A 15,723-nucleotide genomic window follows, 5' to 3' on the forward strand; every position below is an offset into this window, starting at 1 on the left:
ACTGTCCTCATTGTAGCTAAAAATCATCTTTTTAAAACACAAGACTAACCATGTCATAGCTCTACTGAAATCTCTTCAGCAGCTCCCTACCACTCAGCTATACTGAGGCCCTACTTTCCAGCGACAGAGTAACTTACAGATTGCCAACAATTCCATGGTCTCTTGATTCTCTCTGCCCTTGACACATGCTACTTCCTGTACTTAGAATACCTTCTTCTTGGCCAGGTGCGATGGCTCACACCTGTAATTCCAGCACTTTGGGAGGCAGAGGCGCGCAGATTACCTGAGGCCAAAAGTTTGGGACCAGCCTGGACAACATGGCGAAACCCTGTCTCTATCAAAAACACAAAAAAATTAGCCGTGCATGGTGGCACATGCCTGCAGTCTCAGCTACTTCGTAAGGCTGAGGTGGGAGAATCGATCAAACTCGGGAGGTGGAAGTTGCAGTGAGCTGAGATTGTGCCACTGTGCTCCAGCCTGGGTGACAGAGTGAGAACCTATCTTAAAAAAAAAAAAAAGAGGCCGGGCGCGGTGGCTCAAGCCTGTAATCCCAGCACTTTGGGAGGCCGAGGCGGGCGGATCACAAGGTCAGGAGATCGAGACCACAGTGAAACCCCGTCTCTACTAAAAAAAAAATACAAAAAATTAGCCGGGCGCGGTGGCGGGCGCCTGTAGTCCCAGCTACTCAGGAGGCTGAGGCAGGAGAATGGCAGGAACCCGGGAGGCGGAGCTTGCAGTGAGCCGAGATCGCGCCACTGCACTCCAGCCTGGGCAACAGCGTGAGACTCCGTCTCAAAAAAAAAAAAAAAAAAAAAAAAAGAATGCCTTCCTCTTTCTTGCTTGCCCCTGCTAACCACCCCTTGTTCATCAGGGCTCTGCTTGGATGCCAGTGCTCCAGAAGCGTGACTGGTTTCTCCAGCCCGCGGCAATAATATGGCTTACTGGAGAATTTTGTTCCCTCTATCACAGCACTAGACTCTCTAGAGACCTCACTGGGCTACTGGAGGAAAGGTGTAGTATTTTATTCTTCGTGTCCCCAGTGTCTAGCAGAAGGTCTGGCACCTGGTATCAGTCTGTCCACAAATAAGGCACTGCCCTTGATATATGAGCATAAAGGGCAGGTGGGAAGGTGCCAAACTCCAGCTCCCCTACTCAGTTGTCAGTGTGGTTCTGGAAGTTCTCAGATATGGAGACTGATTTGCATCCCAGCCACGTAAAGTAAATGATGAGTGCCAAAGGCCAGGTCTCCGAAGGTTCCTAGAAGGAAGGCTTCTGATAGTTAGCAGGAGTCTCAGGCCAGATGGCGGCTATCAGGAAACAGAGGGTCAAAAGGCAGTTTGCCAGCAGAAGAATGAGGACATCTAGGAGATGGGTCTAAGGAGGGGCAAAGAAACCTCGCAGCATCCAAGAAAGTGACTTCAGAGAGATACTCCCATCAGATGGGCAGAAAACTGCCTAATGAACTCATCTGTGTGTATGGGAGGCTCTGTGATGGTGGCCAAGCAGAGCATCCTCACTCCACATTGAGTCCCTGCCAGTTTACAGGCATTTACCTGTTGGGTCCTCCGAGGAGGGTCAGTGCCATCTGACTGGCACACACACCTGTCATCTCCAGTCTCCGCTCCAGGGTCAGCCCATGCTTCTCAGCCACGGACAACAGCTTTTTATGTAGCTCATAGGAAACACTTGGGACAACCAGGCCAGAGTCTGCAGTTCAAAAGGAGAAGAGAAAGGGAAAGTGACTACAGAAACCAGGTCCAAACTGGGTATACTCTATCCAAGATTCTGCAAATGCCAACATTTTACCATGGACCACCCTCTGGCCCATCCTCTTCATCTTCCAGGACTAAGGCACACTCTGAGTAGTGAATGGTGAACCAAGTAACAACTTGTTCCAGGTCACCACAGAGTGGGGACAAACTTAAGCTCCCTTAGCAGTTTAGCTTTAGACCACGAAAGCCAAATCTACCAGGATATATTTAGTGCTATCGAGACCAGCACACAGCCGGTAATAGCAACCTATCAGGCACAAGAGAAGAGAACATGATTTTCCCAAAGTGGGGGAAATGCCATCTTGGGCAGCAGGGTTTCCTCACAAGCAGGTGCCTTGTCCTTCCTGAGAAGTGGAACAGACACAGACACTAGCTAACCCTGATGGCCCTCTGGTCCCTGCTGTTCTCCTCAACTGTAGGGCAGGAGGACTTGTTCCATCTGCTTCCCTCTTCCTCTTCCTTCTCTCTTCTATTTACCCTTCCTCTTTGATTAAGAAACTCAGCTAGCAAAGTTGTTTTCTCAAATAATTTGTCATTTTCTCCCCATCTGAGTTGGGTGTAACCCAATACTCACAAAACAGGGAAGGAGTACAAGTTAAGTAAACTATGGCTGGCTTTAAGCTACTTTCACCATTAAAAAAGGGCAACTTTTACAAAAGTTGGGGAGAATTAGTCACTGAAAGTACACTATGGAAAATACTTGGCTTTTCAAGGCTCAAAGCCAATATCTACAGCAGCTGATGTATGTGAATAAGTCCATAATATTATTATATGCACCAGTGTCAACATACCAGGAAAGAAACAGCAAACCCAAAAACTGTGATCTGCAATGGACAGCTCTTACCTTGACAACCAAGGTATTGCTCCCTCCAAGAAGCCAATGCTGTCTTACAAATGCCAAAGCCACTGGGCTGAGCAGCAGACCCTTTCCCAAGGAGCCCCATTTGGCTTCACTGGCCAATGGACCAACAAATGCAGATTCTAATTAGCAAGTCACTGTGGGACTGCATCACTAGCTTTGTCCAGCTAGATCAGATACCTTTTTAGATCCTGTGTCCTCAGACTGTCAACTGCCTGAGGTAAGGAAATTAATCTTTTACTACTTCAGCCTTCGCCTTCTCAACTTGTTCCATGTACACTTATCAACAAAGCTGAGTTCTTATCAGGTACTCAGACATACAAATGATGCAAAACTAGTGCCATTTCTGGTCTGGTCTAACTCTAAGGTAGAAGAGTTAGGGAATAAAAGTTAATAAATTTTTCAGTACATTTATCTCATTGCATCGTTCCAGAGTCCTGTCTAGAAAAATCTGTTTTCTTCACTGGTCATGTCAGGAGAAATCTCTTGAGGTTCTATCAGGTCCAGTCCTACCTGCATAGATTCTTAAAACCACACAGAATGAGGCTATAGCTTCATGTTTTAGCAACAGGAAACCAAGCACAAAGACTGAACCTATAGGACCCAGGTCTGTATCCTCTCAGGGAAGGCAGAATAATGTCATGTAATGATGATGATAAAAAATGTCTAACATATCAAATAAACACTACCCTGTTGGCTAACTGAGCCCCTCTACCTGTCCAAGTCCTATTCCTGGGCTGGAGAGAGGCAACAAACAGTGCCATTAGGAGCACTGAGTCTCTCCTCCCACCTCTTTCTGAAATGTCAGTCATTGGTATCTCAGGTGCCAGTGCTGGAGGCTGCAGTCTGACCTTGCATGTCAACAGCTGATTAAACAGCCATTTTTATGGCCTGCTTCAGACACGCACATATTATCAGAACTAATTAGGCTGAACAATTTTCAAAAGTCCTAAGCCACTAACAACTCAAACCTATCAGACAAGTCACGCACCTGACTACTTCAAACACCCTCTTTACCTGCAGAGTCACGCAAGGCAGAGCTTTCACTCATCTATGCATTCCTTCACCTATTTATCAGAACTCTTTCTGTTAGATTTGAAATGGGTCAGGGCAGTGAGTCTTGGGCCTGCTACTCCACAAATCAAGCATTCTTTCTGGGTCTGGCTCTTGTGCTATGTGTACAGGCAGGCAGCCCCTCCCCTGCCCCCTCATTCTGAGGGCTCTCTGGGAGCAGGCAGAAGCATTTTCTGCTAGCTGTTCCCTCACAGTGTTTAAGAGTACAAAACTTAATGGTACAGGAGAGGAGACACCGGCTGGCTAGATGCTGCTGCTGGAAGCTGTGAGATTACTCATCTGTGGTGGGAGAAGGGGCACTGTTGGTGAATCAGCATATTTTTGCAGCCTAGAGAAAGACAAAGCCAAGAGCCTTTCTGCTCAGAGTCTGGCAGTTACAAGGTCTAGAACTCTACTCTGACTTTCCTCTGAAAGGAACGTACAAACACCACAAAATGTTCCTTTTAAACGTTTATATGCGTAAGTCCAACGAGTTGGACTGGCTTATCAGAAACAGACCAAGGGAATAAAATAAATTCCAAAGGAAAGGAACTAAGAACATAGCGTGTAAATTGCAAACAACAACACTGCTACTGCCAAAGCCTGAACATGGGCCAAGTCTAATTATGTTTGAGTTGGAAGGTAGATCTTTATTGTTCAGGATTCAAGGCAGTAAAATCAGTTGGTAAGGTTTCTTTGAGTATTAATATGTATTTTATAGCTGCTGGTGAAACAAGAAAGGAAGAGATAATTATAACCAGTTCGTGACAAGCAGGGAACTTCTTAGGATCTGATTGACCTTAGGGTATCAAGGAAGACAACAAGTACACTCAGTACAGGCCAGGAAAGAAAACTCCTCCTTGCACACCTGCTTTCTACTGCAAGAGGCTGAGGTTGTCTCTTTGGACCATGGAACGCAGTGGTCCAGCATGCATGTGCCAGCTGCAGTCTGCCCCTTGTCAGGTCATCACTTTGGCACTGCTCATTCCAGCACACAGCATTTCAGGCCTTTCCCTCCCTTATGGACACATATGCATGTCCACACTCCCCCCTACACAGACACCCTTCAGTACCATGTCCAAGGTTCCTATCTCCTTCAGACCTGCCCAGTCTTTCTGTTGTGTAACAAGGCTCCCACAACAAAGTGTTATCTCAGATCTAACTCAATCCTCTCACTGATTGGCCCTTTAATTGGAAAGGCTGCATGTGTCCCAAGTCTTATCAATAAGGAGCACAGCTCATTTATAGGCATGGGATTTCTCCAGGACTATGACTTCTGATTCTATTCTGTGGCAGTCACAAAACTGAGTGCTGATGTCACACTGGTTCCTTTAGGGATATAAATCCACTGGTAAATTTATACCCCCTGACCAGCAATGTATAGACAGTCCCTGGAGATCTACACTAAAGCTACCACAAACTGGTAGTAATGCAATTTAGTGTCAAGTGTTCTCTGAAGGAAGGATTTGTTATAAGAAACCTAACTACACATTCACAATACTCTTTATTATGACCCACAAGACCTGCTGTGATCTGGCAACCTTTACCAGGTACCCAAGCTGCACCCCAGACACCTTGGCCACCTTCTGGTTCCTAAATTCTCCAAGTTCCTTCTGGCCTCAAGAGACAGTTCCCTTCACATGCTTTCTCTATCCCAGCACTTTATTCTCTCTTCTGGGGCTCTATTCTCTCTTCCAGTGCTATCCCTACACAGCGGGCTCCTCATCTGTCAGGTCAGCACGCTGCTTACTTCCCTTCATTGTATTCAATACATCTGACTCCACTCTTAAGTGGGAGTTGAACAATGCGAACACATGGACACAGGGAGGGGAACATCACACACCGGGGCCTGTCGGGGGGTGGGGGAGGGATAGCATTAAGAGAAATACCTAATGTAGATGACAGGTTGATGGGTGCAGCAAACCACCCATGGCACATGTGTATACCTATGTAACAAACCTGCACATTCTGCACATGTATCTCAGAACTTAAAGTATATATATATATATATATATACACACACACACATCTGACTCTTTCCCCACCTCTTCCCTTCCCCACTTACAACTAGACCACCCCCGTGTCCACACTGGACCTCATTCCTTCATACTGGAACAAGCTTTGAACTTTAAGAGGCAAAGAACTGCTCAACAAGAAACTTACTAATTATGAAGGGAAAAATTCTCTTTATGAGGAAGAAATCTGGTGGTCAACACCTTACCAAGTGGTCAAACAGCCCCAGTGATGGGACAAGGAGATACAATGTACTCCCTGATGTGACTCCTTGAGAAAGACACAGCCCTACCAAAATCCTAGAAAACATGTTTAACATGAATCAGATAAAGGGAAACAAACAATACATCAAAACTACGAGACATTCTGCAAATCAACTGGCCTAGATTCTTCACTAATATCAATATCACAAAGGACAACAAAAGTTGCAGGAACTGTTCTAGTTTAAAGGAAACAGAAGAAATATGACAGCTGAATGTAGTGTGCAATGGATGATTAAAAATACAGCTATAAAGGATATTACTGGGATAACTGGAAAGTTCTGCATACGGAGTATATTAGATAATACTTTTGTAATAATTTAAATTTTGCTGAGAGCAATCTTGTAGTGTGCTTGTGCAGAGCAATGTATATATATATCATACTGAATTTATGTGCTGTGGAAGTATTTAGGGATGAAATCTAATGATGAGTACAACTAAATCTCAAATGGTTCAGAAATATGTGTGTGCTCGTATGTATTTATTTTATATAAAACAAATGTGTCAAAATGTTAACTGGTGAATTTAAATGAGGGGTATATGGTTGTTTGTTATACTAGTCTAGTAATTTTTCTGTAAGCTTGAAATACTACTGAGGATAAAGAAAAATCTGTTGCCAAGGCTGCTACAGAACACAGTGTCTGCATATTAAATTAGAAAAAATGACCTCCCTAGCCCTTTCCAGACTTTTTTTTTTTTTTTTTTTAAAAGACACAGTCTCTTTCTGTCACTAGGCTGGAGTGCAGTGGCGCCATCTTGGTTTACTGCAACCTCCATCTCCTGGGTTCAAGTGATTCTCCTGCCTCAACCTCCCAAGTAGCTGGGACTACAGGCATGTGCCACAACGGATAGCTCATTTTTATATTTTTAGTAGAGACAGGGTTTCACCATGTTGGTCAGGCTGGTCTCAAACTCCTGACCTCAAGTCATCTGTCTGCCTCAGCCTGATTGCTGAATTTCAAGACGACGGTATATACATAGAAATCAAACTTCTTTCTCACTCTGTTTAGGCACCTGTGGCTCTGGAAGGGCAAGAGGGCATATATTAGCAAAGCAGTCACATTAGCACGGACCAGTGCATTTCTGGAATGACCAATGGGCAGTTTCATAAAAACTCAGATGTCAGGCTGTAATGCACTAGGCTCCAGATACTCTAGCCCTTGGTTTGAGCTTAAACTCTTGGAAAACATGTAAGAAGCACAATGGTTCATTACTGTGCTAGGAGTCCAGTCAAAACACCTATCTTAACAGTACTGCTCTAAAACCTCATGAGATCACCAATGATCACAACCAAGCCCTTCAAGTCTATGACAACCATCCACCCGATTACCCAGGTCCAGGAACCCTGAAGGATTCCAAGGTAAAGAAAAGGACTGATAAATTCTTCCACTTCTGGCACTGAAAGATCTGCTACAGCCTGAGGTTCCCCAACTCAACCAAGTCACTGTTAAGTTAAGTCTGCCTGCCGGAGACACAAATTCAGAAACTAGGCTCATTAGCTCTGTTCAGTGAAAAGTTGTGACACTTCATAGAGGAGCACAGGATTATCCAGTGCAGGTGTTCTGTCCAGAACACCACCCAGAATTTATTTCCTGATGTCTCCCAGTGGTTCTCCCTCAGAATGACATCCTTGTGGCACCTGATCTAATCCATACACATATAGTCGGGGAATGAAGTTGGGGAGGGGGTTATGGGGAGACAAGGCAGGACCCTGCATGGGTTGGGTCTATGGGTGAGAAGGCAATGAGATGCTGACCAGCTCCATGGTGGCAGACACTTGATTCTCTCAATGGGAAGAATTCTCTGCAAGAGTACAACAGCTGCCAAAGGAGACCTCATTACCTCCAGGGTAAAATTCTTCAGTGGCACTTCTAAACTCCAAGATTTATTTCTTCCTGAATTCCTTTTGAACACACATGCAAAAAAATCAAAACAGATTTCTTGACTACCTATTTTTGAGGAGATAAAAACACTGCTGGTCTTGAAAGCCTTAGACTACTTCTAGAGGGACTCTTGGTGACAAGAAGCAGAGGAAGGCAGCTACGGCTCAGAGGCAGGAATAGAATGCCAGCTGTGAAAGAGACAACTGCTAGCCTGGAATTTTCTGAAAGCCAAACTTGTCCTGAGAGCTAGATACATCCCCACTAAGACTCAAAGACTTAGCCATCCAGGGTGAGAAGAGTACAGTCACAAAGCATCAGGAACAAATTCCTTGTGACTTCACCAGCTGCCTCCCTTCCTAGCAGATACCAGAACTGCCTTTTCCAAAAGAAACGAGTATTGGTAAGAGGTGCTCGAGCTCAGACCACAGCACCTCACTCAAGCTTAACTGGATCCTTTTTAAGACAATAAATAGGAACTCTAGTTCAGGTCATCCTCACATACTTGCTGTTCCCTAAATCTCGGCACACAGTGTGGAGGTGGATCATCCTTCAGGCAAAGCTGCAGAGATGCCTGCACCAAGAGCACCCTACTGCCTCCCATCTGGGCTTTTATATACTTGAGGACAGAAGAGGCTGCACAGTAGAAAACAAATGGTGGAGGTTAAAGAAATCTACCCAAAAGGAAAGGCTCATGAATAGAGAATTTATTACAACAGAGGGAAGGAAGAATTCTAGTCATTTTTTTAAACAGTGGAGATAGGATCTTGCTATGTTGCCCAGGCTGGTCTCGAACCCCTGGCCTTAAGCAATCCCCCAACCTGTACCTCCTGAGTTGCTGGGACCACAGGCACATACCATCACACCCTGGCTAATTTTTTATTTTTATTTTTTGTAGAGACGAGGTCTCATTATGTTGCTTAGGCTGGGCTCAAGCGAGCCAGCCTCCTGCCTCAGTCTCCCAAAGTGTTGGGATTACAGGTGTGAGCCACGGTAGCCGACTACACTTCTGTTATTAGTATATTTACATATTTGGTTTGGTTATACTCAGAGGCCCTAAGGTGATGAACTATGACTTACCCAGAGTATCTAAAACAGTGTCTGGCACATAGTAGGTATTCTACAAATGTTGATGCTTTGAAATAATCTTACTGAGGTGGCCTTTGCAAATTCACATTTGAAGTCAAATATTTACTGAATAATAATTACAAATTGGGTATTGTGCTAGCTACATTTCCACACAATCTCATTTAATCCATAGTATTAGCCCACTTTATATTAAGGAAACCAGCTTAGTAGCCTCTCTTTGGCTACACAACTTTTAACTTCTTATTAAAGCTCTTAATAACCAATAACTCCCACATCTCCCTATCCCTCATTGTAACAACTCTCACCTTTGCTTTCTCTGGGCTCAGGCACAAAGCACTGCAGAAGGGGGAAAAAAAGCGGGGCGGGGGGGAGAGGGGTCACAAAACCATGTAGGTTTGGCCCACTACAAATTCATGCAATCTAATGATAACTTGATTCGCTGCCATTCTTCCTGCCTCACGGGTTCAATACCTCCAAATCCTCCTGTTCACTCAACTCTATTTTCAATCATCATAGCCTATCAACTTGCCCTCTGTCGCTTCTCTCAAATCTCTGTGTTCCTTTCCATTCAATGGTCCAAATCCCTAGTATGTAAATTATATCATGAGCATGGCTGGTCCTGCTCTGGTCTCTTCTCTCCCCTCTCGTTCCACCTAGAATCCTACCACAAGACCAGTCTTCCTAAAAGAGATTTGGTTCATGTCATTTTCCTATCCAAAAGCCTTCAGTTGTTCCCTATGACTACAGGACAAGGATAGTACTGGCACACAAGGCCCTCTGTGCTCTGGTCCAAAGCTGTATTTTAGTTCCTTCCAATCCCCAGCACAAACTCTCTGCCCTGGCCAAGCCAGCTAATGACCAGTCTCCCACACAGCCCTTTACTCACACTATTCACCTGCACCTGCCTAGCCTACCCACGAATATCCTCCTCTTTCTCTCTGCCTGGTGAAATCCTGCCCATGTTTCAAGGCTTCCATCATGAAGCCTTCCTTGATGCAACCTACAGGACCTCTCCTGCCTCTCAACACCTAGTGGCACTTAATGTCCACATTTTCACTGGACTCTGGGCATATATGGAATCTTTCCATCTCCTATTATATTTTCGTAACTTAAAGGCAAGCATGTCTTAGAGTCAGTTACATATAATAAACATAATAAACACAGTGTTTTGACTGACCCAAACTGTCTTAAAATATTTCCTTTAGAATATCATGAGTGTTAGGCTGGGCATGGTGGCTCACGCCTGTAATCCCAGCACTTTGGGAGGCCAAGGTGGGCAGATCACCTGAGATCAGGAATTCGAGACCAGCCTGGCCAAAATGGTGAAACCTCATCTCTACTAAAAATACAGAAATTTGCCAGGTGTGGTGGTGTGCGCCTGTAATCCCAGCTACATGGGAGGCTAACGCAGGAGAATCACTCGAACTCAGGTGGTGGAGTTTGCAGTGAGCCGAGATCGCGCCACTGCACTCCAGCCTGGGTGACAGAGCGAGACTCCGTCTCAAAAAAAAAAAAAAGATTCTTCTCTGAAGCCTTACCACTTTCCTAAGCAGTATTCTTTGGGGAGTTCTCACCACTGAATATAGAGTGCTCACACACATCTAGTGTTTTATATTTAAACTTAACACATGCACATAGAATCAGTCTTCAAAGAATTTCAAATTACAAGTCTGGATCTAGAAAGACCCTGGCCAATCCAGAGTGTGATCACTGGACACCATTATTTAGCAGGGCAGGGCCAAGCTAGAGAAATGTCTGATGATCCGTGACTGCTGGAGACAGAGGCCCTGCCAAAGAACCTGAAAGGACTTTCCAGAGAGAAAAAATTGGGGTTAAACAAAGAGCTAAATTTAGTTGCTTCCTGAATGTGTTTTCCCAATCAACAGACCTAAAACAACACTGTTCCCCATCACAACACACACACCTGGCAAAGAGTACTGCCAAGAGGAGTATAAGCAATTAGTGAAAAATAGCTTATGTACTTGGTTGATACCACTTAGCATGAAGTCAATATATAGGGCACCAGCAGCAAGCTATCAGAATCCTAAATCCCAAGCCATCACCAAATGAGCAATAAACATGTTCTTTTGCTACAGTGGGGATTAGTAGAAAAGTACTTGGTATTCTAGGATATGAATGCCACAAGGCCAGACTGTGGGAGCTCTCCAAGTTACTTCTGTAAACTGATGGTCTATTCCTGAGACAGTACAGTATTAAAGAAAAGACTACAGAGATGTCCCTCAACTTAAAATGGGTGTTATCCCAATAAACCCGTCGTAAATTGAAAATATCTAAGTTGAAAATGCATTTAATACACCTAATCTACCAAACAAACACCATAGTTCAGCCTAGCCTACCTTAAACCTGCCCAGACCACTTACATTAGCCTACAGTTGGACAAAATCATCTGGCAAAACAGTACACTGTAGAATACTGGTTGTTTACTCTCATGGCTGCATGGCTGACTACTGCGGCTCCTGCTGCTGCCCAGCATTGGAGAATATCATACCTGCATATTGCTAGCTCAGGAAAAGATGTCAGTTCATAATTTGAACTACAGTTTCTTTCTTTTTTTTTTTTTTTAGACAGAGTCTCAGTCTGTCGCCAGGGCTGGAGTGCAGTGGCATGATCTCGACTCATTGCAACCTCCACTTCCTGGGTTCAAGCGATTCTCCTGCCTCAGCTTCCCAAGTAGCTGGGATTACAGGCGCCTGCCATTACCAGCTAATTTTTTGTATTTTTAGTAGAGACAGGGTTTCACCATATTGGCCAGGCTACTCTTGAACTCCTGACCTCGTGATTCACCCGCCTCGGCCTCCCAAAGTGCTGGGATTACAGGTGTGAGCCACCCCGCCCGGCCTGAACTATAGTTTCTACTGAATAAGTATTGCTTTCACATCATCCTAGAGTCAAAAAATAAGTCTAACCATTGTAAGTTGGGGGATCATCTGTAGTCTATTTGCCATTAAACTGCCCTTCTCTTCTTATATTTTTGCTCATTTTTTATTCACATTTAGAAGAGAAAAGGAGATGTGATGGGTAAGGTTTTCGTGGGTTTCTTTTTTGACACAGGGTCTGGCTCTGTCATCCAGGCTGCAATACAGTGGCATGACTTTGGCTCATTGCAGCCTCAACCTCACGGGCTCAAACGATGCTCCTACCTCAGCCTCCTGAGTAGCTGGGACTATAGGCACGTGCCACTGTGCCCAGTTAATGTTTTCTATTTTTTTGTAGAGACAGGGTCTCACTTTGTTGCCCAAGCTGGTCTTGAACTCCTGAGTTCAAGCAATCCTCCCACCTTGGCCTCCCAAAGTGCTGCGATTACAGGAGTGAGTCACTGCATCTGGCCAATGGAAAAGCCTTTACCAGCCGGGCGCGGTGGCTCACGCCTATAATCCCAGCACTTTGGGAGGCCGAGGCGGGTGAATCTCGAGGTCAGGAGTTCAAGAGCAGCCTGGCCAATATGGTGAAACTTCATCTCTACTAAAAATACAAAAATTAGCTAGGCATGGTGATCCCGGCTACTCACAAGGCTGAGGCAGGAGAATTGCTTGAACCCGGGAGGTGGAGGTTGCAGTGCGCTGAGAGCTGAGATCATGCCACTACACTCCAGCCTGGATGACAGAGCAAGACTCTGTCTTTAAAAAAAAAAAAAAAAAAAAAAAAAAAAAAAAGGCTTTACCTCTCTGGGCCTCATGTCCTCATCTGTAAAATGAGAAAATTATACGAGATGATCAACTAACACTAACATTTTATGGTCTTAGACTGTTTCCCTATATAATCTAGTTTGCCTTTTTTCACCCAAACATTTGGATGGCAGATCCAGTGGAGAAAGATCAATGGAGAAACTGCATTGACTGACTGCCCCTCAGTGAAAACCTGCTTGAGGATTGTGCCTTGGAACTGGAACACAGAGAAAAAACCCCTGTAGAAGAAGCTGCTCAGTAAGATAACTGCCTGCTTGCTCTATTTCCAGCACAGACACTGCTTGGCAAAAGGGCTTCATTTTCACTCCTTGTCAATGTTAAGAACAAAGAGAAAAACCAGATGGCATAAAGTTGCTGGGCTTCTTTCCCCCTCATTGAACCAGTGGAGTGCAACTGGTCACTACATACCACAAGACGCCACACCCAAGTTTATGGCTAAGGACAAGCACATGTGGTTTGTAGTAAGTTTATTGATAGGAAAACAGTTTTATATGACAGAACTTTTCACTTCAGTCATCAAAAACAAAAGAGGTGTGAAGATCAAGTTGGGAAGCCAGAGTGTGCAGTAGGAAAAATTTCTACCTCTGCTTTTGTTCACGTTAGTAAATATTTTCTCAGGCTCTGTTAGATCTGAGAATCCTCCCTGATTCTCACTGTTATTCTTACTCTTAGCCACTTGACTCCAGGGCAGATCATAATCTTCCCAAGTTCAAAAAATCCTGAAGTGTAGGGCCGGGTGCGGTGGCTCATGCCTATAATCCCAGCACTTTGGGAGGCCAAGGTGGGTGGATCATGAGGTCAGGAGTTCAAGACCAGCCTGGCCAATATGGTGAACCCCATCGCTACTAAAAATACAAAAAAATTAGCTGGGCATGGTGGTCCCAGCTACTCGGGAGGTTGAGGCAGGAGGATTGCTTGAACCTGGGAGGTGGAGGTTGCAGTGAGCCGAGATCGCGCCATTGCACTCCAGTTGGGGCAACAGAGTGAGACTTCATCTCAAAAAAAAAAAAAAAAAAAAAAAAAAAAATTCCTGCAGTGTAAATAGTTTCAGGGAAATCACACACTGCATAATCCAACAGCCTCAGCAGTAGCACTTGGACTACAGATACAGAGAGCTAGCAGCAGGAGCAGCTTTTTTTTTTTACAAAGATGGCAATAAAAAAAGGAAGCAGTCAGAGGAGGATAGTTGGCTGATCTGGAGGAGTACCAAACTTAACAGATGATAACTGCCTTTGAAAGGCTTAAAACATAGTAATTTAAATTAAACCCGATTCCGAGCTAGGCTGTTTGCCTTTACACAGGTGTTAAAAATGAAAGGACTTTGGCAAGTTACACTGTCACTGTCACTGCCACTTAAGGACACCACCTTAGTAAACAGGCATGCCTACCAGAATCTGCCAGCAAAAGACTGACATAATTCAGCAGTCTTGGTTTTTTTTAGCAGTCTTTCTTAGCCTGACAGTTGGCCTATTTTTTTTTCACATGGAAAGCACAAGCAAGCTACTATACTCAGCAAAACCAAATACAACCGAGTCTTACTATTACCTATAAAAAAAGCCATGTCTGACTTTGCTCCAAATGCAATTAGCTGCATCCACTGTTCTCCTTATAGCAGCTACCAGCATTCAAGATTTATATTCCTTATATTCCAAACTTTAAACCAAAATAAAAATATTATACTCAATTCCTTCTCTACTTACTAAAATGATTATTGACTTCCCCTTTAGCTCTTAGATCATTCAATAACAACAATTTTCAAACCATATTCCAAGAAGCCCAGTTGGTAATGTGGTTTGGTGGGAAGGGATGAGACAGGGATGTGGTGAATTACCTCTCTCACAGCTGCTTTAATCTGTTTTCTATGCCATGGGTTTGAAGAAAATGTTCTAACGCTAAAACAAGAAACAATAATCACTGAGGTAACAGAACTAGATTGTCATCTACAGTGGCCTACATAAGGTACTATACTGTTACATGAAATTAGCCAACTTTCAATATCCTGGGCTAACAGGAGATAAGAACAGCATAGTAAAGAAATGTAATTTATTAAAACTCTATTTTTAGCCAGTGATTCCAATCATCCATCTTAAACTGTTTTTTGCAACAACAAATACTTAGTAAAACAGAGTTGAAGTCTGGTGAAATATATGGGCAGTAACAGGGAAGCCAAAGTAAAAACAGATCTGAATATTTGAATCTACATAGCAGGTCCTTTGCCTGTAATTGTTACTCACAACATACTAAGTAAGTAGTAGGTCAGATCCTGCCAGATACAGGATATACACAGACATCTAGAGAAATTACCCCCTAACCGTGGCAGAATGCTGTTATTGGCTGCAGTCCCCAAGAGACAATAATACTGGGCCAGCCACCAAGCCACTTAAATGAATTCCTAGTGTGAGATTCTGACTCAGAAGCCAGGTCTTTCTGTTTTAAGCACAAGAGAAAGGCAACAGCAACCAGCAGGATGTGGGACCTGGCGCGACTCACCCGTACAGAACTCCTTGCTCACGTTGTGGGGCACTGTGATCCGTCGGTAGACAATGGGCTCTGACTCCAAGATGTTCTCATCATGGCGGTACCGAGTTGGCCTTTCATTTGGGATGCCCCGGGAACGGGTACCACTTCTCCTTTCATAGGTATCAATCTCCTCAAACACAGCTGCCTTGTCAAAAAGAGCCAAGTTCCCTTCAAAATCAAAATCTGTGTCTGGGATCTCCTCAATATCATCCCCGAAGCACTCGTCATCTTTATTCTTCATCTGGCCATTCTTTAAACCACTCTTCTTTGGAGTTGCCTGATTTGGGTGCCTGCTACTAGATGACCCTGGAGAAAAAATAGGGACTAAAGTCAGTGTATCCACAGAAAGCACTAAGTGAAAGTGGAAAATACAGTACATCAGTCCTTTGTGGAGAGCGTTACAGGAACCAATGTGAAAATGGTAAAGGTAAGTACTGCAAAATCATATTAAGTAGCACAAACAACAAATCTCATTTGGAATAATAGGTTTCAAACATCACCCAATCTGGGCACGGTGCTCACGCCTATAATCCCACGTTAGGAGGCTGAGGCAGGAGGATTGCTTGTGCC

General features: G+C 44.2%; 2 protein-coding genes across 15 annotated transcripts in view; one reads left to right on the forward strand and one right to left on the reverse strand.

Annotated features, from left to right (window-relative positions):
- The window catches only part of CLK3 (CDC like kinase 3), a 40,945-nt gene that overhangs the window by 24,513 nt on the left and 709 nt on the right, over positions 1–15,723 (forward strand). For 3 of the 5 annotated variants that reach the window (XM_073996347.1, XM_073996355.1, XM_073996350.1), the window contains one exon: positions 12,747–13,620. In XM_073996347.1, coding sequence (XP_073852448.1) covers positions 12,747–12,857 — 111 coding nt within the window. In that variant the 3' untranslated portion in view covers positions 12,858–13,620. Of the gene's footprint in view, positions 1–12,746; positions 13,621–15,723 lie in introns of those variants that run through there. The other 2 variants (XM_073996348.1, XM_073996351.1) reach the window with 1 other exon arrangement.
- EDC3 (enhancer of mRNA decapping 3) overlaps positions 1–15,723 on the reverse strand; it is a 62,761-nt gene that overhangs the window by 8,617 nt on the left and 38,421 nt on the right. For all 10 annotated transcript variants that reach the window (XM_073996360.1, XM_005560075.5, XM_065548186.2 and 7 more), the window contains 2 exons: positions 15,124–15,459; positions 1,554–1,707 (listed from right to left, as the gene is read on the reverse strand). In XM_073996360.1, the coding sequence (XP_073852461.1) occupies positions 1,554–1,707; positions 15,124–15,394 (425 nt within the window). In that variant the 5' untranslated portion in view covers positions 15,395–15,459. The remainder of the gene's footprint in view (positions 1–1,553; positions 1,708–15,123; positions 15,460–15,723) is intronic.

This window comes from Macaca fascicularis, chromosome 7 (genome assembly GCF_037993035.2).
Source record: "Macaca fascicularis isolate 582-1 chromosome 7, T2T-MFA8v1.1".
In the NCBI taxonomy this organism is placed as follows: domain Eukaryota; kingdom Metazoa; phylum Chordata; class Mammalia; order Primates; family Cercopithecidae; genus Macaca; species Macaca fascicularis.